General features: G+C 43.2%; 1 protein-coding gene across 2 annotated transcripts; it reads left to right on the top strand.

Annotated features, from left to right (window-relative positions):
- Nucleotides 1-1,532: 1,532 nt before the first annotated feature.
- Nucleotides 1,533-11,139, top strand: bmf1 (BCL2 modifying factor 1). Of its 2 annotated transcripts, XM_088400121.1 has the most exons (5): nucleotides 1,533-1,666; nucleotides 2,527-2,641; nucleotides 5,427-5,623; nucleotides 6,224-6,435; nucleotides 10,755-11,139. In XM_088400121.1, exons 3-5 carry the CDS (start codon nucleotides 5,452-5,454, stop codon nucleotides 10,869-10,871), a joined length of 501 nt encoding a protein of 166 aa, XP_088256247.1. In that variant the 5' UTR covers nucleotides 1,533-1,666; nucleotides 2,527-2,641; nucleotides 5,427-5,451; the 3' UTR covers nucleotides 10,872-11,139. The 2 variants fall into 2 exon arrangements, with proteins under 2 accessions (XP_088256247.1, XP_088256246.1); XM_088400120.1 differs by lacking the exons at nucleotides 1,533-1,666; nucleotides 2,527-2,641 and adding an exon at nucleotides 3,711-3,890.
- The last annotated feature ends 7,747 nt before the right edge of the window (nucleotides 11,140-18,886 follow it).

Below are 18,886 nucleotides of genomic sequence, written 5' to 3'. Positions count from 1 at the left end.
GTTAATTAAGCGGCAAATAAATCATTTGTTTAAGTGATTAAATATTAAGTTATTTATAACTTTTATTTGATCTTCACTGTAGTCTAACCTCCGGCTATATCATGTTGAAAGCGTGATGAAATCCTGCAGAAAACCATATCACCATTTCAAAGCCTTGAAGGGCCAGTGTGATGCCTTTAATGGCGAGGAAAAGCCCTTTGTCTGTGCTCCGAAGGCTTGGAAAGCTCTTTGGTTTGTCATAACCCCGGTGTGAGATTGAAGCATTCATGATGGGAGCTTTCCAAGTTTTCATCTTGCGCTTCTTTGCAAGCCCGGCTTTGGATACCGCTGTGCTTCCACACTTCAGAGGGAGAGGCAAAGTCATGTCCACAGCTGTGAGGACATGCCCGCTTTGAGGCTGTGGGGCTTTAAAGTGCCGAGCACATTAAACAGCCTGGCTTTGTTTAGGTGGTCAGCTCCCGGGCAGTTATCCAATCGCACTGACTGTTAATGCAATTCCCTGCATGTTGCTGCATGATTGTTTGTCCTGTTATGCTATGTTGATTGCGTGGATGAGTGCTTCTAATGCGTCAAAGCACTGTGATTCACAATGATGCAATTGAGAGATGTTACGTTGATATAAACAACGCTCTGTTGATGTCTGTGTTGCTTAACGCTCAAAGGACGTTAACCTCAGAAAACTTGCTGAGCACAAATAGAAAACTTTAAAGCAATATGGAATTAAGTTTCCACTCTTTATGCCGTTATTCCTTATAAAGTATGTTTTTGAAACCCCAAAAAGCTACTTGAGAGACAGGGGGAGTCATTTGGCCATACAGGCACACACACAGACGTAGCTGCCCAGTCTTCTCGGTTACAAGGTTGAGATCAGGTGGCATTGCTTCATAACTAGGCCATGCTCCTCAACTTCAAAATGTGAAAAAGAGGCAAAAAGGCCTGTCTAAAAAATCTGGATAATACCCAAAATTCTATTATCTGGCTGAGGTCCAAGAATATTTCAGTGGAGGCCAGTGCCCCGGTGGCCCCCCCACCTACTGTAGCTCCGCCACTGGACGGTAGCCGACTTCTCTTTTAAGCTTCAATTTACTCAGCAACCACTCCAGACTGATGCTAAATACAAGTATTAAACACAGTATGTTACACACGAGCCTTGCATGTCAAAGTCTTAAATTTGCGGCGCTTAATAGGATTATAACAACAGATCACTTTGATGACACAATAACAAACCTAATCCCATAAGAGCTTTACCATTTCTGCTTACCGTATATGGATCTTGGAGTCAGTGTGTACAAACAATCTAACAAAGATTAAGACATGCTCGCCTCCTTTGTTGCTAATCTGACTTTGTTGATCCCGATCACGTAATATAACTGAACATGAAGAAAAAATATGAATGCAAGGAAATAGATTACGGCAGTGTTGTTTTGTTTTGCTCATCATGTCAAGAGGAAATGTCATGAAAAACCAGAGGCGCAAACCCCCTTTGTTGTTATCAGGTCACTCGCTGCTGCACGATCGCTGCCATTGGGTCAGTGTGCCACTCGCATCTCATCTAACAGACCAGCAGTCACGATGCGCTTGCCATGGTTGCCATGGAGCTTGTCTATTCCTAGCAAATGAAATCCCCTCTTTCCAGTTTCCGGGCAGAATTCCCTGCTTTGTTTGGGTGAGTAGTAAGAGTGCACGTGTATGATGCACGTGTTCGTATAGAGAAGACGATATCATGAGGGAGAATGGGCTTTTGAGGTTACAGGGGAAGTAGGGCGTGTGATTGTGCAGCCATGTGTGTTTGCGCATATGCATGTGTGTGCGCTTGTGCAAGTGGAGCTGTTGGGAAACAACTCTCTGATGTAACATCAACTGATGCCTGCCTGGGATCTGGGGCGTCCACGTCAAGCCGTTTGCGAGATGTGGCTTTGCCCATAATAACACATGTCAAAAAGTGCGCTGGCACGGGCACAGCTATTTATTATTAAGTAATATGTGTTAGTGGATTTCAGTGTTTTCAAAGAGCTTGCTGTCAGAGACACATCACGTTAATCTATTTTTATAACGTTAAGAGGTGGAAGGACTTCATCCACAGTATGTTCATTATTAATGGATGATGTATTGAATGCTGTCTGAGTTGCAGCGAGTGTTGCCTTCCAGCCACTTCGTTCTGGAGCAAGTGTTGAAACAAAGAGTCAAAAGGGTGAAGAATTAATCACATTTGTTTTCTTAGGTTTTGTTTGCTTTTATTATTTGATTTGGTTTCATGTCAAGATTATGTCATAAGAATGAACTCATCGTAAGTTTTTTCATTGTACACTAAATGTTGGAAATAAAATTCTAACATTCTTACAAGTGTAAAAATAAGTTACTGCTGAATATTCAATTGCAAATTTTAATTTCTCATTTGCAATTCAGGCTAATTCACTCCAGTAATGACTTATGTTTTCCTTGACAGTCAGCTGAGCTTCTTTGTGTTGCTCGAGCACAACAAAGGGAAGCTGCAACTCATGCTTGCACATCTTTCCTTGTTTACAGGGATCGCTCATGCAAGAAGTGATCAGCTTTCCAATATCTCAGTGGACGAGGAATCTAATCCGCTCTTCCCGCACGGCATCTCTTCCTTCTGGCTGGACAATGCACAAATCTCACGGTACGTCCAACACTTGTCGAAAGACAGAGGAAGCAGAGATCCATGACTTCTCACACAGCTCTGGTGGAGGGGACAACAAATAGATAAAAGGCAGAGGAGTTGGGGGAAGGGTCTGTGGGAGAATATTGAGGGTGAGAAGACCAGCTGGCCATGGGGTTATTGATCAGTGCTCGTTCTGTGGAGACGTGAGATCAGCAACACCAGATCTGCACAGTACTTGAATTGGCTCAGTGAGCGAGAGTCCTGATTAAATGTCAAAATACACTCTCTGGACACAACAGTGGGAAAGCTTACACAAACTGATAGAATACAGAAGATTCTGTATTTGTCCATCCATTTTTTTTTATAGCGCTTACAGTATTGGAATGTTGGAGGGAGCCAGTGTCCAGAAAATAACACACACAAGCAAGGACAGAACATGCAAACTCCAAACTATTTCATTTTAGTTTATATTCCTGGATGAATACAGTGACCAAAAAAGTCAAATGTTTGGATTAAGGTACTTTTTTTTTTCAATCAATGCTTTTCTATTTGTAGTCATATTTGCATGACATTACTAAATCATGGGTGACACTTTTGACGTAATCCATGTTTTATGGGATTATTTTCGTCCTTTAATTAAAAAATCTTGAATCTTTATATTTATATGCCACGAATGTTTTCTAAATCTAGCCGTCATTGTTGCGCAACACTGCAGCAGTAAGGGTTTTTTTTTTAATGTGTGCAAATATAAACGATCTATAAAATACAAAGCTAAAATATCATATTGTTTGCTTAGTGGAGTTTCGATCATATTCCCTCGCACGCACAGCGCTTGTTTAGGAGCAGATGATGTGTGCGCAGTAGAGTTAGTAGTAGAAGCGTGTGAGTGGGAATTTCCCGTCCACGTGTCTGAATACGCGATGGCGGAGGCGGGATCACAACAAACTTGACGATTGGTTACGGCGAAGAACTCTTAAAGGGAAGGGCTGGTTCCGCACTCCCTTCAACAGGAGTCGACCGATATAAAAAAGCGCGTCTTTAAGAGGGTTTATTTACCAAGTTGAGGAGCCACGCCCCGGTGGCGGAGTTTGGTTTTGCAGCTGACGTCGGCTGAATTAAATCGGCTTGTAGCAGTTTTGCACACAGAATGGAAGTTGTCGTGGCGGAGATACGGGCTAAACTTGCTTGATCTGGCAGGATATTAACGGTTCACCTTTTTTTTTTCCTCTCAGAGTTTGAGTCCACATTAACAAAACCTGTGTAACGGGTAAGATCATTTTTAATTCACTTTGGGGCTGATTTTTACGAACCGGCGATCGCCGGCTTTTACATAAATCAACAACAAAATCGCGTGTGTATTTTTCCTGTCTGACAAAACTTGCTCGTAACATCATGCCGAAATCGAAACTAAGATTATAATAAGCTATACTGTTTTTCCTGTGTCAACAATGCATTAACAATAAGAGTCATTTTATAAAGACGCGAATTATTTCACTAACATTTAGTATAATTGCATTACCATTAAAAATAACCTAGCGATTTAACTCGCGCGTTTACAACTTACAATAAAACATTTACGAGGCTCTTTTCTTAAAACAGTGCTTGAAATGTGAACTTTGTTTTTGGGTGGGTCCTTGTTATATCGTTAAAATGTTTTTTTTTATATATTTGTGTTATTGTTTTTAAATGTTATACATACCCGCACGATCGGAATGTTAAATTCTCAACCGAGTCAAGCTCATAATTCAAAATATATATGTCAACTTAATTATGCCATTTTAATTTGGTAATGATATTGGCTTGCTGTAGTGCGCTCGGAGCGCATAAATAAAGTCCACAACCCCCACCGCCTTCCCCTGACTGCATTGTGCGTTACAGCAGGGGGAGCCATGACACAAATACTGCTCGCTGCACTGCAAAGAGCAACTCAGGTTATCTGGCAGTTTTTTTTTTCTGGCTCATCCGAATCCTCCATGGTCCTTGCCATGTTTGTTTGACAAAGCATGGAGTGGTTTTACTCAGAGTTGATTGCGAGGGCACACCGTTTATTCTGTACTGTATATCATAAGGTTGAACACGTTCTGGATGCAATCTGCTTGTGTGGGGTGAAGAAATAAAAACTTGATGTCAGAGAGTTGGCAAGCTGACAGGCCAGAGTAGGGAGCGAGATTGAACATTTTCCACCAAGACTGTCATTACTCTTTTTCTGTGAGCCCTAATTTGGTGGTGTGGTAGTAGTCTAACCCTGTATTACAACTTCATGTTGACTGGGGGATTAGCTGGTGAAGCAACTTGTATTTCACCCGTATTTTCATAACTCTTTGACTCCTCTACTGATTTGGGGTTGAGTGCAATGAATTATTGTCACTGGAGAATAGCACCGTTAGATTTTCCCCCCGCGGTAGTTTCAAGATTTTCTAGCAGTGTATGTGTTGTGTTAAATGTACACGCATAAGTTCCTTTATTGTCTTCTGTGCAGCAGTGTTGCAAATGAGGTCAGCATGGACAAAAATAAATCCATCTTTCATTTACCTCAGAAGCCAATCGTTGACCACAGTGAACCATGTGGTTTAAACAGAGAAAGGAACAAACTTATCTTCCCCAGAGGGGAGGCCTCATGTCTTACCCAGCTTGTCCATTGTGGTTTTATTGATTGGAGCGCACACATTATAAACCAGACAGGTTGTCTAGTACGCTTATGAGTATATTAGAAAGACGTCTGATATAATCAGCAAATGACTGTGTCCTCATTGTGGTGATCCGTCTCATATTTCTCTCTCTTTCCCCCCATGTAACCTTTTAGCGTGCTCATCGTGTAGTGTCCCCGCATGGAGGATGAGGAGGATGATGTGTTTGAGCCAGACCCCCACTGCTGGCGCACCACATTCAAGGAGATAAAGTGTGAGGAGCGGGCTACGCAGACACCCGGCCCTATCCTGGCATCCAACAACGGCATGCTGCCCTGTGGAGTCGCCGAGGAGCCAAGACCACTCTTCTACGGTGAGTCGGAGCTAATCGCCGATGAGGAACTGTGTGGGGAACGTTTCCCTGTGCGTGTGAGACACTTGTTGTAAAAGCCAAGTGCGACACTTTAATGTGAGAAATCGGAAAGCGTGTTGCTGCACTGATGAGACCCGTGGCGCCTGATAGTCGTGATCACGGCCAGTTTTTATGGCACGTGTGGAGTGTACCCAGCTGCTTTGCTATTCAAAAGGCGCCAGGCTGCCATTGTGACTGAGCGGACATGACAGGGGTGACTACCTGTAAGTAGGTTGTAACTGATTATTAGTGACAGCAAAGTTTCAATGGCACCATACATGTAATCATTGCCGGGCTGCTCCATGGTGACGATAGATACCGACCTTACACCGCATTAGAGGAGTGAGACTTTTAACGCCGTAAAATGACTCACCGTGATTGGCTCAGGAGATAGTACAGCCACTGTGAAAGTTCAGTTTAAAGCCAAGCAGGCTGATTGTCTTGCGGAGTTCTTGGCAGCTCTTCCTGCCTGATATATCATCATCATACTTCAAGAAAATCTCATCAGGTATCATTGCTGCTCTATTTTCAGTATATTCTAAGACCTCGATTCTTCAACAGGTAACGCAGGTTTTCGATTGCACTTCCCGGCTCACTTTGAAATTGTTGGCGATCAAGAGGAGAGACTGCAAGGAAGCGAAAACGGAATGGAGGAGCAGCACCATCAGCAGCAGCAGCAGCAGGAGCAACCCGTGGCACACCACATCGAGGCCTGCATCGGTCGCAAACTCCAGCTGATCGGAGACCAGTTTCATCGGGAACACTTACAGCTGGTGAGCCGGGAACACAAACACAAATAAGACTGGCTTAACTTGTGACATTTGACAGATTGGGTGGATATTCCAAAATACAGTGCATCACTCTTGCTCTATCCCTTCACCGCTTAACGAGGAGCTTTTGAGTCAACAAAAACTTGAGCTGGAACAATCGAAACTCACTGGCCTCTATATTAGGTACTCCTGTGCACTCAAGTGAGAGAGCCTTCTAAAAATATTCATACTCAATCTCATTGTTAGATATTAATAGATATTGATTTTAACACTACAGTTATTATTGCATGTGGTTTGGGGTTTGTTGGGTCAAAACTTTGCTCGTCTTTATTGCGTTAGCTCCATATTTGTTTTGGAGACGCTGTATGCTCCCCCCCTCCCTCCCAAGCCAAAGACAAGCTGAACCAGGGCAGCCCTTCCCCCACCTCACCAAGCCCTCCCTACTCTGCCTCCTCTTCCTGTTTATTACTCTCCCCTCTCCTGTTTTCTATGTGGGCTGAGATGTCGAAAAGTAGCATTGAGGATGCTTGCTTGGCCTCAGCGCACTGTGCTGTGGTCAGGGTGACACTGTCCACAGAGTCACTGCGCTCGCTGCACAACATCACTTTTATGCGTTTTTTTTACCGGGGTTGTAAAACAATGACAGGGCACTGCACAAATTTCTTTTTTGCAAAGCACAAAGTGTTCCTGTTGCACAACTGGTTAATCGTATTTTTTAACACACACACACACAAAAAAAGCAGAAGTGGCGGGAGTGCGTAAACATGTAACCTGAAGCCGAACGCGTGAGTCCGAGGGGAGCAGCTGCGGTTCCAGGGAGTCTCCAGTCAGCCCCTTTACTGGGCGAGGAGTGGTCAGCTGAGAAACCATAATAAGACGTCTGCACACATGCGGGTTGGGCTGAAGGGGTGGGGGGGAGTTTGTATAACAGTCAATGAGGGTGTGAGGTGGAGAAATTAACCTCAAATTACCAAGTACGGCGCTACCTTATAATTAAAATAATCCAAAGCTTGTCAATTTTGAAATCTGACCAACACTTTTTGTTGCATTCTAAAAAAAACAATAAGTGACTGTGTTCCAAACAAGTTCCACAGCATCAACCACTCCTCTTCCTCTTTCTTCTGCCCCCTCCCTCCCCCAAAAAATGAGGTATGAATCAGTTTATGATCTTCTCATACGCTAATCAAGCTGCAGTTATTAACACCACTGCAGCTTAGCAATAATTCACTCATGCTGACTCTGGCAACAGATCCACACAGACCTTACGCCAGAAGCAATGTGGCGTGGTGCCGGCGGGCCCGCTGACGCACGCCAAAGGTTGAGCAGAGGAAGTGGCTTGTGTCCCCCTTGCTGGTTGAATAAACAGCAGTGAGGTTGGAGCGCAGGTGAGGTCATATCCTGAAGGAGAGGAATAACGAGAGCCGTGCAGCGCTAAATGGGAACGCGAGCAGAATGGGAGAGTCGGTGTGATTAATTAGAGTAGCGTGTATGTGGTTTTGAATGCGTAAGCCTCCATAATTGGTTTTCCAACTTTGCGGCGCAGTTGAGCAATTAGTTTCATTGAGGCCGCACGTGCTCGTACACGAAGGCAAGTTGTTTATCAGGTTCTTGCTATTTCTCACTTCTCGCTATCACACGCTCTTGACTGCCCGTGAAGAAAGAAAAAACAAATCTCCCTTCACTCAATAATAGTGTTAGTGTTCATCCATTTTCATTCCTGTCAGTGGGTGATTGGAGTTCTTCAGTCCAGACACTTGTCGCTGAAGCCGTCCAAGTGCTTGGACTGCCATCTGTTTGATGGATCGGGGGAGCCTTGTGGCTGCGAGGGTCCTCCGTGGGAGCTCGCGGCCCCCTCGGCAAAGGCAGGGATTAGGTAGCCGAGGAGTGCCGCTGGACGCTGACAGATAAATTGCTCTTCTGTCAGAGAGGGCTAGAGGGGACACTCAAGTCCCCAGAGGATTGCCAACATTAGCTGCTCCGCCATTTGAGACATAGCGATAATGACAGTCACAATGGCAGGAAGACGGCCCCAGCTTGCACAGGGCAAGGAGCAGGGTTGGGTTTCATCCCCCTGTTTTTTTTTTTTTTTTTTTTACACACAGCGATGACTCCTGCTGCTTTCGAGAGGAGGTGTTGAAAGCTGGTTTGAACACTGTGTGCAATGCACATGACTTTATCTCTGCTGTTTCAGCACTTTTCAGAAGGCAAGAAATAAAAACACATCAAGGTGACTCAGATATCTACTTACGGCGTCCGCTAGCATCGCATCCAACGTCATGAAGTTTATTTTTCTTTGCCTCCTCATCTCCTCCCTGATGAGAGTTTACTCTTGCTCGGAGGCGGGCCCGCTTTTGCTGCAGAGAGAGATAAGGGTGAGCTTGCGAGCAGCTGGCCTGATCGACAGCCCACACGGGACACTGATAAAGCACATCAGTGCGCCGTTGGAGTGACGACACTGAGCATCTGGCTAAACTCTGGTGTGTTGTTGCCGGCTAAATTTAGAGCCTCATTTTGACAGTTGGTGGCATGAGTTATTTCTAAGTTTTGACAGGCCTTCTCTCGCTTCTTTCGGTCTCAGTGTCACTCACTCAACTTGATGGAGTAAAGCGCAAAAGGTTACTTTCAAGGGAATAGAAAGTTGAACGTCTACTCATGTGGTTTGTAGTAAACACACTTTTTATATGCTGATTGACGCAACAAGTGAATCATTAATGGTTACCATACTGAGTCATGCACGAGATGTTTGGAATTGGACGTCATAACTTACGTCTGTAAGTTAGTGCAGAAGATTTCTTCATTTTTGTTTCCTCAGCTAAATAATTGGGCAGAATTGACAACAATGTTCCCTTTATTTATTTATTTTTTTATTTATTCATCCATCCATCCATTTATTTATCTATCTATCTATCTATCTATCTATCTATCTATCTATCTATCTATCTATCTATCTATCTATCTATCTATCTATCTATCTATCTATCTATCTATCTATCTATCTATCTATCTATCTATTTATGTGTTTATTTATGTATTTATTTATCTTTATTTTATTTTTATTGCATCATAATAGTCTAGTAATAGTTGTCAATATAAAGGTCACGGTTGGAAGTCAGCCAATCTTATGCAACACTTGACACTCCAAAATGAATATAAGATACAGAGAGTCTGACATTTCACCTAAATACCACTTCTCAGTCGCTCACAGGTTTCGTTTGGACGGCATCCAAGCGCTCACGTAAACAAACCCACTTTCCCAAACAATAGCCAAGCACTTTGGTGGAAAATTATTCTTTGTTCTCATGTAGTAGTTGTTTTGTCTTGTTGCTTCATTCCGTTGGAGAGGTGAACAATTAATTAATTAATAAACTTGAATCGAAAACTAATCTGATAATCGAGGAATCGTTTTAAACTTAATATTGACTTAATCCTCTAAATTTCAGTCAACAGTATATATTCTCAGATTTCTCCTGTCCTCCAGGAAAGCAGAATATTTATCATTGTTTTGAATCAAAATAAGAGATTTGCCAACATCTGCTTTTACTTTGGAAAACAATGGTCAGCATTTCTTTTACTATTTTCTAGCATATTACGAACCAAAACAGTCACTGAATCATAATCAACTTATGTTTGTGCATTTTCCGCACCGTTAACTTGAAATAATGTCTTCTTGTATTTAAAAAATAATTGACATTTAAATTGATGATTAAAATAAATGTGTTGGCTTGTGTTTTGCACATCATCAGCTTGCTCTCGTTAAATTCTGACCATGCGCAGTGGAAACTCCTACGTTCAACTTCTATCTACTGCGAGACGTTCTTGAATTTCACGACCTTTCATTCGCAAATCCACAATTTCTGCCCTAGGACAAATGTAGCGCACCAAGAATCCCGTCTTGTTTACAATCCTTGGAGTCTGAAAATGGCCTTAGCATTATCAGGCGTGGCGGCGTCTGCCTTTCGTCTAGGGATGAGCCGCCAGTCTGCTACTATACCTCTCACGTGCTAAGACGTCTCCTTGCCTCTCATCAAAAAAACTCCCTAATCCCATTTGGTGCAATTATCTTATCTCAGCTTCTCAATGGCTGAGATAGTATTATCCCGCTAATCACGCACACAGTCCAATTGGCTCACGAAAGCTGAGAGCCTCCTCCTCCCGTGCACATTACATATCTGCACGTAGCTTTGTTTTCTGTAACCCTGTGTTCACTGATACTCGGCAAACACAAATTCACGTTTATAGCCCCCGCCTGTTTATAACCCGGCGGTTATTGATCGCGTTTCACTCTGTGCCCCGCCAACGTTGGTCTCTGTTTGTTTTTGCAGTATCATCGAAACCAAAGGATCCGGGGACTGCTGTGGTGGCGTCTGGCCACAGCCGTGCTCGGTCTGCTATTTGACAGGGGCTTCTTGGCCGGACGAGGTGGAGCAAGACGGAGGTGAGACAGTCTTGCCCTCGTGTCTGTTTTAATCATCTCCACGAGGAACTGGACTCCCGATGGCACTGTCAAATCTAACACGGGTCTGTTTGCGGGGAGTGGTGGCACAGTTGAGGTGTGGAAGGGTTTCAAAAGGTCACCGCAGGACGGAGACAAGCAACTTTTATACAAGGGTTTTTCTTTTCAAGAAGATGCCATGATGCCCAGAGATTCCTCCACAGGACAATGTTCATATTTTGCTATAAGTGTGGTGTTGTAGTTTTGTACAGTACAATTAGTTCCATTTTTTTTTTTGCACTTCACAATGTATCCATTTTTGATGACCTCCACAGACCCTGGGAATGCCTTATTCAATGTTTTCTGCCATAAAGAGTATTGAAATAATTTTAGACGATGGTTAGAAAACAAAAAGGACATGTGGTGTGTTTTTTTTTCTTTTCAAACCTTTGTGAAGTTTTTCCAGGTAACCACTCAAGTTGATTTCTAATTTCCAAAGAGGCAATTTCTCAGAAAAAAGCATTTTGCACCTCACTTAATGGTTACATTGCTATTCTTTAATATGTTTTTAGTTTGTCATTTCCCTCATTTGCTGTAAGAACGGTAACAGACTGTTTCTGTACATGACTGCTCACCAATACAAATATTTAGTTCAACTACATACATGTTACATTAGGTATCAGGGGCGGAGTTTGCAGAAATTCATATTACTCACTCCTCAAACAAACCTCTGCAAAGGGAAACTATTCGGACCGCAAGGAATACAGATTCCTGGCACCATTTTTGTAGCCAGCGCAAGTCTGGTGGACATTTACGCTGAGGCGGGCTAGACCATGTTTTGGTATTTTGATCCAGGGGCCAATCCAAGTGTCTCCTCTCATTCCCTTTAAAATCAGCATGCCCATAGTCCTTGACAGTAGCAGAAAATGATGAGTGCATTTGTACGGAATTGAAAGCAGACCTCCTCGGCTAGATGATCTAAAGTTGGCTAATAATAATTGACTGCAATTGTGATTCAGAGGACTCAATGCATGCCATTGTCATATTTTAAGAGCAGCCGTGGCTCAGAGGTAGAGAAGTCATCCGCTTTTTGATTCCTGCTCTGTTCGAGTCATGTGTGCTTGCGTCCTTGTGCAAAACATTTCACCCACGTTGCCTCCAGTGCCACTCGTACTGGTGTGTGACTGGGTGTGTGTTTTGGTGGTGGACGGAGAGGCTTTAGGCACGCACTTGCAGCCACGCCCCCTCAGCCTACCACAGTGCAGCTGTGGCTACAGAATGTAGTTAAAACCACCACCAGAGTGTGAATGTGAGAGTATGAATAATGAATCCATTGTGAGTACTTTGAGTGTTGTGTTACAGTCTAAGCGACATATAAATTTAGATCCAATATTATTATTATTGATCAAATTCCCCAAAATTGATAGAGACACAGATTTGGCATGCCGTCAACTTGTGTGGTGGATGTCATCTATTTCTTTCATAAATATGACAATAATGTGGGACAATCGCTCTGAATCATTGGCAGAATCAATTCATTGAACAAATTAGAGCCATTATCCTCTTAACAGCACCGCCCTGACTGCATGACAGAACTATCTGGAGACGACACAGTCTCCAATTGCCCATTGCTGACTATATCATCCACAAGGGCAGATCTTGCAGCTTACGTGCCAATGTCATGCACAGACCTGCGAGTCTAGTTCTGTTTTCAAAATGTCAAGCCGGCATGCAATGCGACCTCCCTGATCGTAATGCAAATGAGGGACGCCACCTGCGTATTGCAAAATAGCAAAAGAAAGAAAATGCCACCCATGCACACTAGACTTGCGCTAAGCACAAAATTAGGGTTCCGTGATTCTATCAAGAGTCTTACACTGTGAGGAGACAAGTATTGCCACAAACAGTACTGCTTTTTAATTATTGGAGCGTCTGCATGGACTTATTAGGTTACCCTGAATTTTAATTCTCCACGTTACTATGCTTTCAAAGTTTGTGAAGGCCCTTATCTGTTCCAGCAAAACTTTGCGATGAATTCAAGCACAACTCTTGTACATCGGCAACCTTTGACCTCCCAGACTCAATCTAAAAAGTCTTCCTTGAAAAGTGGCACAAGTGAAGTCACATCTTCCTCATTTGGTGCAGTCCATCTGTCCCAATACTTTTGTCAAGCCATCTGCTGTGATACTGTCCAGTGACAGACACACAATATTAGTGCTCTAACTTGTTGTAAAGAATATTTTTTAGAAAGTGCACTAAAGGACAACTTTATTCAAGCCAATTGCGTATTTAGTGAGAGCACCAAATACGCTTTCATTCTGTGTTTTGATTTTTTTGTTTTTTTTTCTGTTCTATCCGTGTAATTTGCAGACCTCCATGCCCTTGAAGTGGAGCTGTGGATCCACTGTTTTTGCACTAGCACACCCTTTAAGACTTCCACTTGTTACCTAACCAACCCTCGTCTTATATGAAGGTTTTCACTTTGGCCACAACATCCCATTTTTCAATTTATATTACGACCTGGCTGCTCACAGTTTGGGATCTGAGTTGGAAAGAAAATGGCTTTGGCCTTCTCCGGCCACAGCTTTCCGTGTTGTTTTCCACACCAAACAGTCCACGGGTGAAACCGAATCCTTTCAGGCAACTCTCATGGGATTTACACCCGCTTTTTATTATGAGGAGTAACCCTTGTATTGTCTTTGGTGCTCAGATCCAGATGTGAGGCAGTTTTATCCCCCCCCCCTCCCTACCCCCCCACCATCATTCACTATGCGAACTAAAGACTGTAGTTACTTTTTATTCTTAACACTGTTGAAGATTTGTGTGATTTTTTTTTTTTTTTTATTGGTGAACACAAGCCAACGTTTGGACCCAGGGAGCATTTCCATGTCAGGGGTCTGCAATGACTTGCTCCTAACAATGTGTCAAGTTGATCACTGCGTCATTATTAGATTTTTCCTCTTGTAATCAACATATCTCAGGGACAAGGCTTTGTGGGCCACTGGTGACCTTGAGAATCACTTACATGGTCAGAGGAAGAGCAGTGTTGCCACCCATGACGAAACCTCGTCTCGTGTCCTTTTTTTTTTTTCGTCCCGATTTGTCCACACTAAGGTACATTTTGACTAAGGAGTCAGAGGCTGATTTTTGGTTAGTAGTTGGTGACGGGGGGCTACCGAGCGTGTAGTTGGGAGGCGTGTGACGTGCACTGAATGTTGTTGTAGTTTCCTGCAGATCCTCAATGCTGAGCCAGTCTATGGAGCTCCCCGTCCCACCACTGACCCTTTAAGTCCTCTTTGTACTGCTCCTTTAAGACACACCTATTGTAATTTATTTTTTCTTATTATTTATTTTCTTTGGTTTTGTATATTTGCCCATTTCTACTGTATACACATATGTGTGATCACTTCTTGCGAGCCTTTGACTCATTTCAAGTTGTGATAGTTGTTGTCTGTCATGAAGAGCAGCAGTTTAAAATTAGCTTTTGTACAAAATGGATGGCAGCAAGTTTATAATCCACTCTGTCACTGCTGCACCAAAAATCAATTTCCATTAGAAGCGGAATCGATTCAAGTTGATTCGATTATACTTCTTGCCTTTCAACTTTAATATTCTCCTCATCCTTTGCCTTATTGATGATAGCAGCTACTGCTCTTCTTTGGGACAACAGCTACAAAATTCATCCAATCGCCTTTCAATCCAGGGGAGCCCGTTTGATCCACGAAAAAATAGATCAAGGGTGGAGTATTAAAAGCTTGTGATTTTCTTGGGATGGGCGCCACCGGTTCAGACATTTTTCATGACCGCTCAATTCAGTCTTGAACAGATTCTCCATGTGTGGTTTAAGCAAAGCAGCATCTTCAATGCAGTTATTAATTTGGATAATAATTATAACGGCAACATGACTTTTCCCTTCTAATTAATGAAAGGTCAAATGATACATTAGTGCGGGAAACGCTTCAGAAGAGTTACATTCATGTCCCTTTAAGACACAGGGTGTTGGTTTATGTGTTTGATTCCCGAAATCTTGATCAATGTGTTGTAATCAACATGCACTGGAAAGTACTTTGCTTCTGTAGATCCCATGGGTCCCTTATGTGTTTGTTGTGTGTTCATATATGATGTACAGTATCCTTTGGTTTGTTTATGTGGCATCACATTGGCCCAAGGTGGCTCACACCTTTTGATTTATTGGAAAGGGAAACAATCTGCCATGGTGCCCCGCATGTGTTTTGTTACAATGACGTTCCCGCGCTGCACTCGTTCTGTTGTGTACACATCAAGAGTGGCGCGTCCCTCGTGTGCATTAGGGGGTGCATTGTATTTTACGGAAACCGTCAGTGTCTTTGAATTTTGTAGTCCACTTTATATAAATTTGAAGTTTTTTGATTTTTTTTTAAATGATAAGATTCCTTCTTCACGTTCTTTCTTAACTTTTTTTAAAATGTATTTTCTTAACAGAAAATGGTCTGTTTTTATAAAGATTTGATTTTTAAAGCGTAGGATCCTTACGACTTTGTGATATCAAGGGCATTTTTTTTTCTTTTCAACATTCCTTGCACAGCTCTTTGCAGCGTGTAAAGCAAACCAAAACAATTCACTGTTGTTAATTTTGTGTGTTCCATTGCCCTTCTTTACAGACCCGATCAAGTGTACATTTATTTGTAAAACCCTGGAATATGCCTTTAACTGCTCAGTTTCAAATGAAGTCTTGATTATCACACACTCTCTGTATACCAAGAAAGGAGACCCAGCGTAAATGTAGCATTTTTGTAAACATTGACTGTGTGTTTTCGAGACTCTACTGTGCACTCATTGTGTTGATATGTAATTTGGGGTTGTTCATATATTATGGAAGTAAAGACAATGTGTTATGTAGTGCAATATGCTGTACATATGGAGCTTTGCTCTGCAAATCTTTTTTTTCCTGGATTTCCTGTTGTTTATTGGTACTTTTTTTTTTCAATAAAATTTTATTGAACGTGCTCAGTGGAGTTAAGTATTAATGAAATGTGTGCGCCTTTATGAAGTCATTTTCAATTTTGTAGGACAAGAAATTGGGTTGATGTACGTACTGTTTGTCCAGTTATCCTAAAAGTGAGCTCTTGATGGATGAACTTTTGGAGGTAACAAGGTCCGCGAGGCTGGCCGAGCATTTGGCAGAGGCCGTCCTCATCACATCCCTCCTGCTGTTATGTTGTTAATTTACCCAGCACAGCGGGGCTTCCAAACCTCTCCAATAACTGTTGCCTGCCCTCAACACATACAACAGGCAAGTGTTGCATGACAACAGAATAAGCCCGTGCATGGAGCCAATGAGCGTTACCTCACACTGCATTAAAGCAGAGGCTGTTGAGCTTATACAGATTAGTTACACCACAGCATGGATGCCCTTAAGGCATGAGAGTGATTGATTACTCCTGACACACATAAACATGAAAGTGTAGAGCCCAAAAGTGCACTCTTCTCTGGGTCTATCAATCTCTCTATCAAAAAAATCTCGATAATATTGGTCGGTTTGAACTGACATTGAGGTGTGGATTGCCGTAGGGTAGAAGAACTGCAGAGCTCTTTCTGCATGACACTCAGAGTTGGTTTTCATATATGTGGCTGGACACAAAAACATTTCAAATGATCACAAATTCAAATGGAGATTTGGATCTCGACTTGATCTCAGCATGAACACGCATTATTTTTGTTTTGTTTTTTTCCAGGCATGTTAGATCTTCCCGGCCCGTATCCTCGGGGCAGACACGTGGCACATGTATCGTCATACATGCCAGGTAGTGTTTCACGCTTTGCTGATACCTGATTCACCTGTTTGGCCACTTGGGTAAAAAAAAAAAAAAAGAAAAAACTCTTGTCTTCAGCCCTTCAGCACAAACATGAGCGCAGGATGTGGTTAGAGAAGAGAAAAACAGCTTCTTTCCTCAGTCACCCTTGGCTTAGTGTACACAACAATTCCCCTCCTAATCCCGTCTTGGGTGTTTTAAGTGAAGGAATGTAGGACACGTGTCATATCTGCTTGATTTTGCTGATATCAGAGACGAAATGTCACATTGTGCTAAGGATCTTCATGGTCTGATTGGCTGTTTACGCAGCTTCATGGCCCCAATGGTCCTCTCCTCTTGGCTTAGCTCTTTAATAGGGAGAGAATTGGTTACCCCAGGCCCAAACAATGGCTCCTCTGTTCCAGTGGACTGGCCTCCTGCTGAAAGAGACACCCATTAGAGAAGCTCTATCTCTGGGGTCAGGCCCAGGGGTCACACGCAAGTGCGGCTCTTGTTTATGTCTGCAAAGTCAATCAAAACACGGCAGCTTAACTCCTACTTGCCTGACTCTACTTGGCGGGTTTCTGTTCGGGCTAAAGAGCGACAAATCCAATCCCGGCTTCAACTTGCTTGAAGCTTAAGAGATACGAGATGTTAAGTGAATGAAGCGGCTGCGCGAGAGTGAGACAATAACAGCAAAGTGGCGTTGACATGCACCTCAGCACCTGCTTTGCACCAGCGGTCGCTGAGTTGACACCTCCCTCCCCCCATCTCGTCAACGCCCACCCCCACAATCGAGAGAACTTCTCAAGTAGCTCCTAACGCTACCACACAGACAATTACTTGATGATCACTCGCTGGCTCACCCGAGCTACTTAACATGACGGTGATGATGACTACTGAAGACCATCTGAAAAACGGAACACATTAGAAGTTAGTTTTAATGTGTGAGGAATTACTGACGTTTAATTAAGTTCACCCTCTGTGAATGTTCTGAAATAAGATGAGTCAAAGTGGGTTTACCCGTCTTCCAGATGGCGTAGTCTGTCATTAGGTCAGACTGTTAGGATGGCATCTTCCATCGTGGAGCTGCCAACACAAGCAAAATTAAAACCATCTTTTTTTCTATACCTTTTAATGCCGTTCAGGATCTTTCCCAATGACCTTCCGTGAAAGGTGGAATACACCTTGGACATATCGAAAGACAACTTCTTATACTCAATGAGTGAGACAGAAGTGAAAGAGCTATCGTAGACACATGAACAGATGGATGGATGAAATATGGGACTGATTTCGAAATGCAGGAAAAAAAACTAGCCTTTTTTATGCTCAGTCATTCCATCACAGCTTAAAGTTCCGGAAACGAGCACTTATTGTTTTTCCACTAGTGCAACTGTAGTAATGTGTTTTCTCCTCACTATTAAAACTTAATCTTCATCTTATGTGCTTCTTGCTTTTAATCCGCTGTGCTCCACCGGCTCTTTTGGTTACTTGCTGTGTGGAGGGGAGGTTGGGCAATCACTATCCAGCACTGTGAGTTCTCTTTGTTTACCAAGAGCAGGCCGGCTTTGCTCGGTGCTTTGTTGAGCAGCAGTCACTCGCAGCCTCACAGCTGTGACACACACACATGCACACACACACAGAGAAATCTCTGACTCACAAACTCTTGTATCCTGTGGTCAAGGGGAGGGATTTAAGTCCTCCGAGTAGCGCTGGTGAACCTGCTGAACTTGTCTTCTCTGTCTCCTGCTGGCTATTGTTCACTCCCCTGTATTCCAGCTCTATCACTTTTCATACTCATACACAGCCATTTGGAGCCAATTAAGCGATACACGCTGTAAGCCTTCACACAGTGGGCAGCTGTCTCTCCACACTGAAAAGAAAGAAAATCATGCACTTGGCATGTAGCTGCCAAAGACACAAGCCCGGCCTAATTATCAGGGAGATGTCACTCAGTAGACACTACATAAACAAGTGGGGTCATTGTTGAGAACTAATTGGCAGGGGAGGGGGAAAAAAAAGTTGCTGTAGTGAAGATAAAAATACGGAGCCAGCGTGGTTTCCTGAGGACATATGAGAAGCCTTCAGCTCCTCCGAGGCCCGAGGTGTGCAGTAATGAGAGACGAGGAAGGCCTCTCTCCAGGCGTATTGTCCTCGCAGGGGCGGATGCACGTACGTACGCAACCTCCGAGATACACACGAGTGGCCTGTTCCGAGGGCCCGTTTTAGCCCAGCAGGCAGGCAGGAGGCC

This window comes from Syngnathus floridae, chromosome 16, assembly GCF_059516105.1.
Source record: "Syngnathus floridae isolate MCC-2025c chromosome 16, RoL_Sflo_1.0, whole genome shotgun sequence".
Classification (NCBI taxonomy): Eukaryota; Metazoa; Chordata; class Actinopteri; order Syngnathiformes; family Syngnathidae; genus Syngnathus; species Syngnathus floridae.
The sequence above is the reverse complement of the archived record's forward strand: the minus strand, read 5'-3'. Positions and strand labels throughout refer to the sequence as shown.

What these genes read in the sequence shown, in the direction of transcription:
- bmf1 (XM_088400121.1), top strand. Translation starts at nt 5,452, where the DNA reads ATGGAGGATGAGGAGGATGATGTGTTTGAGCCAGACCCCCACTGCTGG. An exon ending in GCCAAGACCACTCTTCTACG is followed by an intron (nt 5,624 to 6,223) that starts GTGAGTCGGAGC and finishes ATTCTTCAACAG; the next exon opens with GTAACGCAGGTTTTCGATTG. An exon ending in ATCGGGAACACTTACAGCTG is followed by an intron (nt 6,436 to 10,754) that starts GTGAGCCGGGAA and finishes TTGTTTTTGCAG; the next exon opens with TATCATCGAAACCAAAGGAT.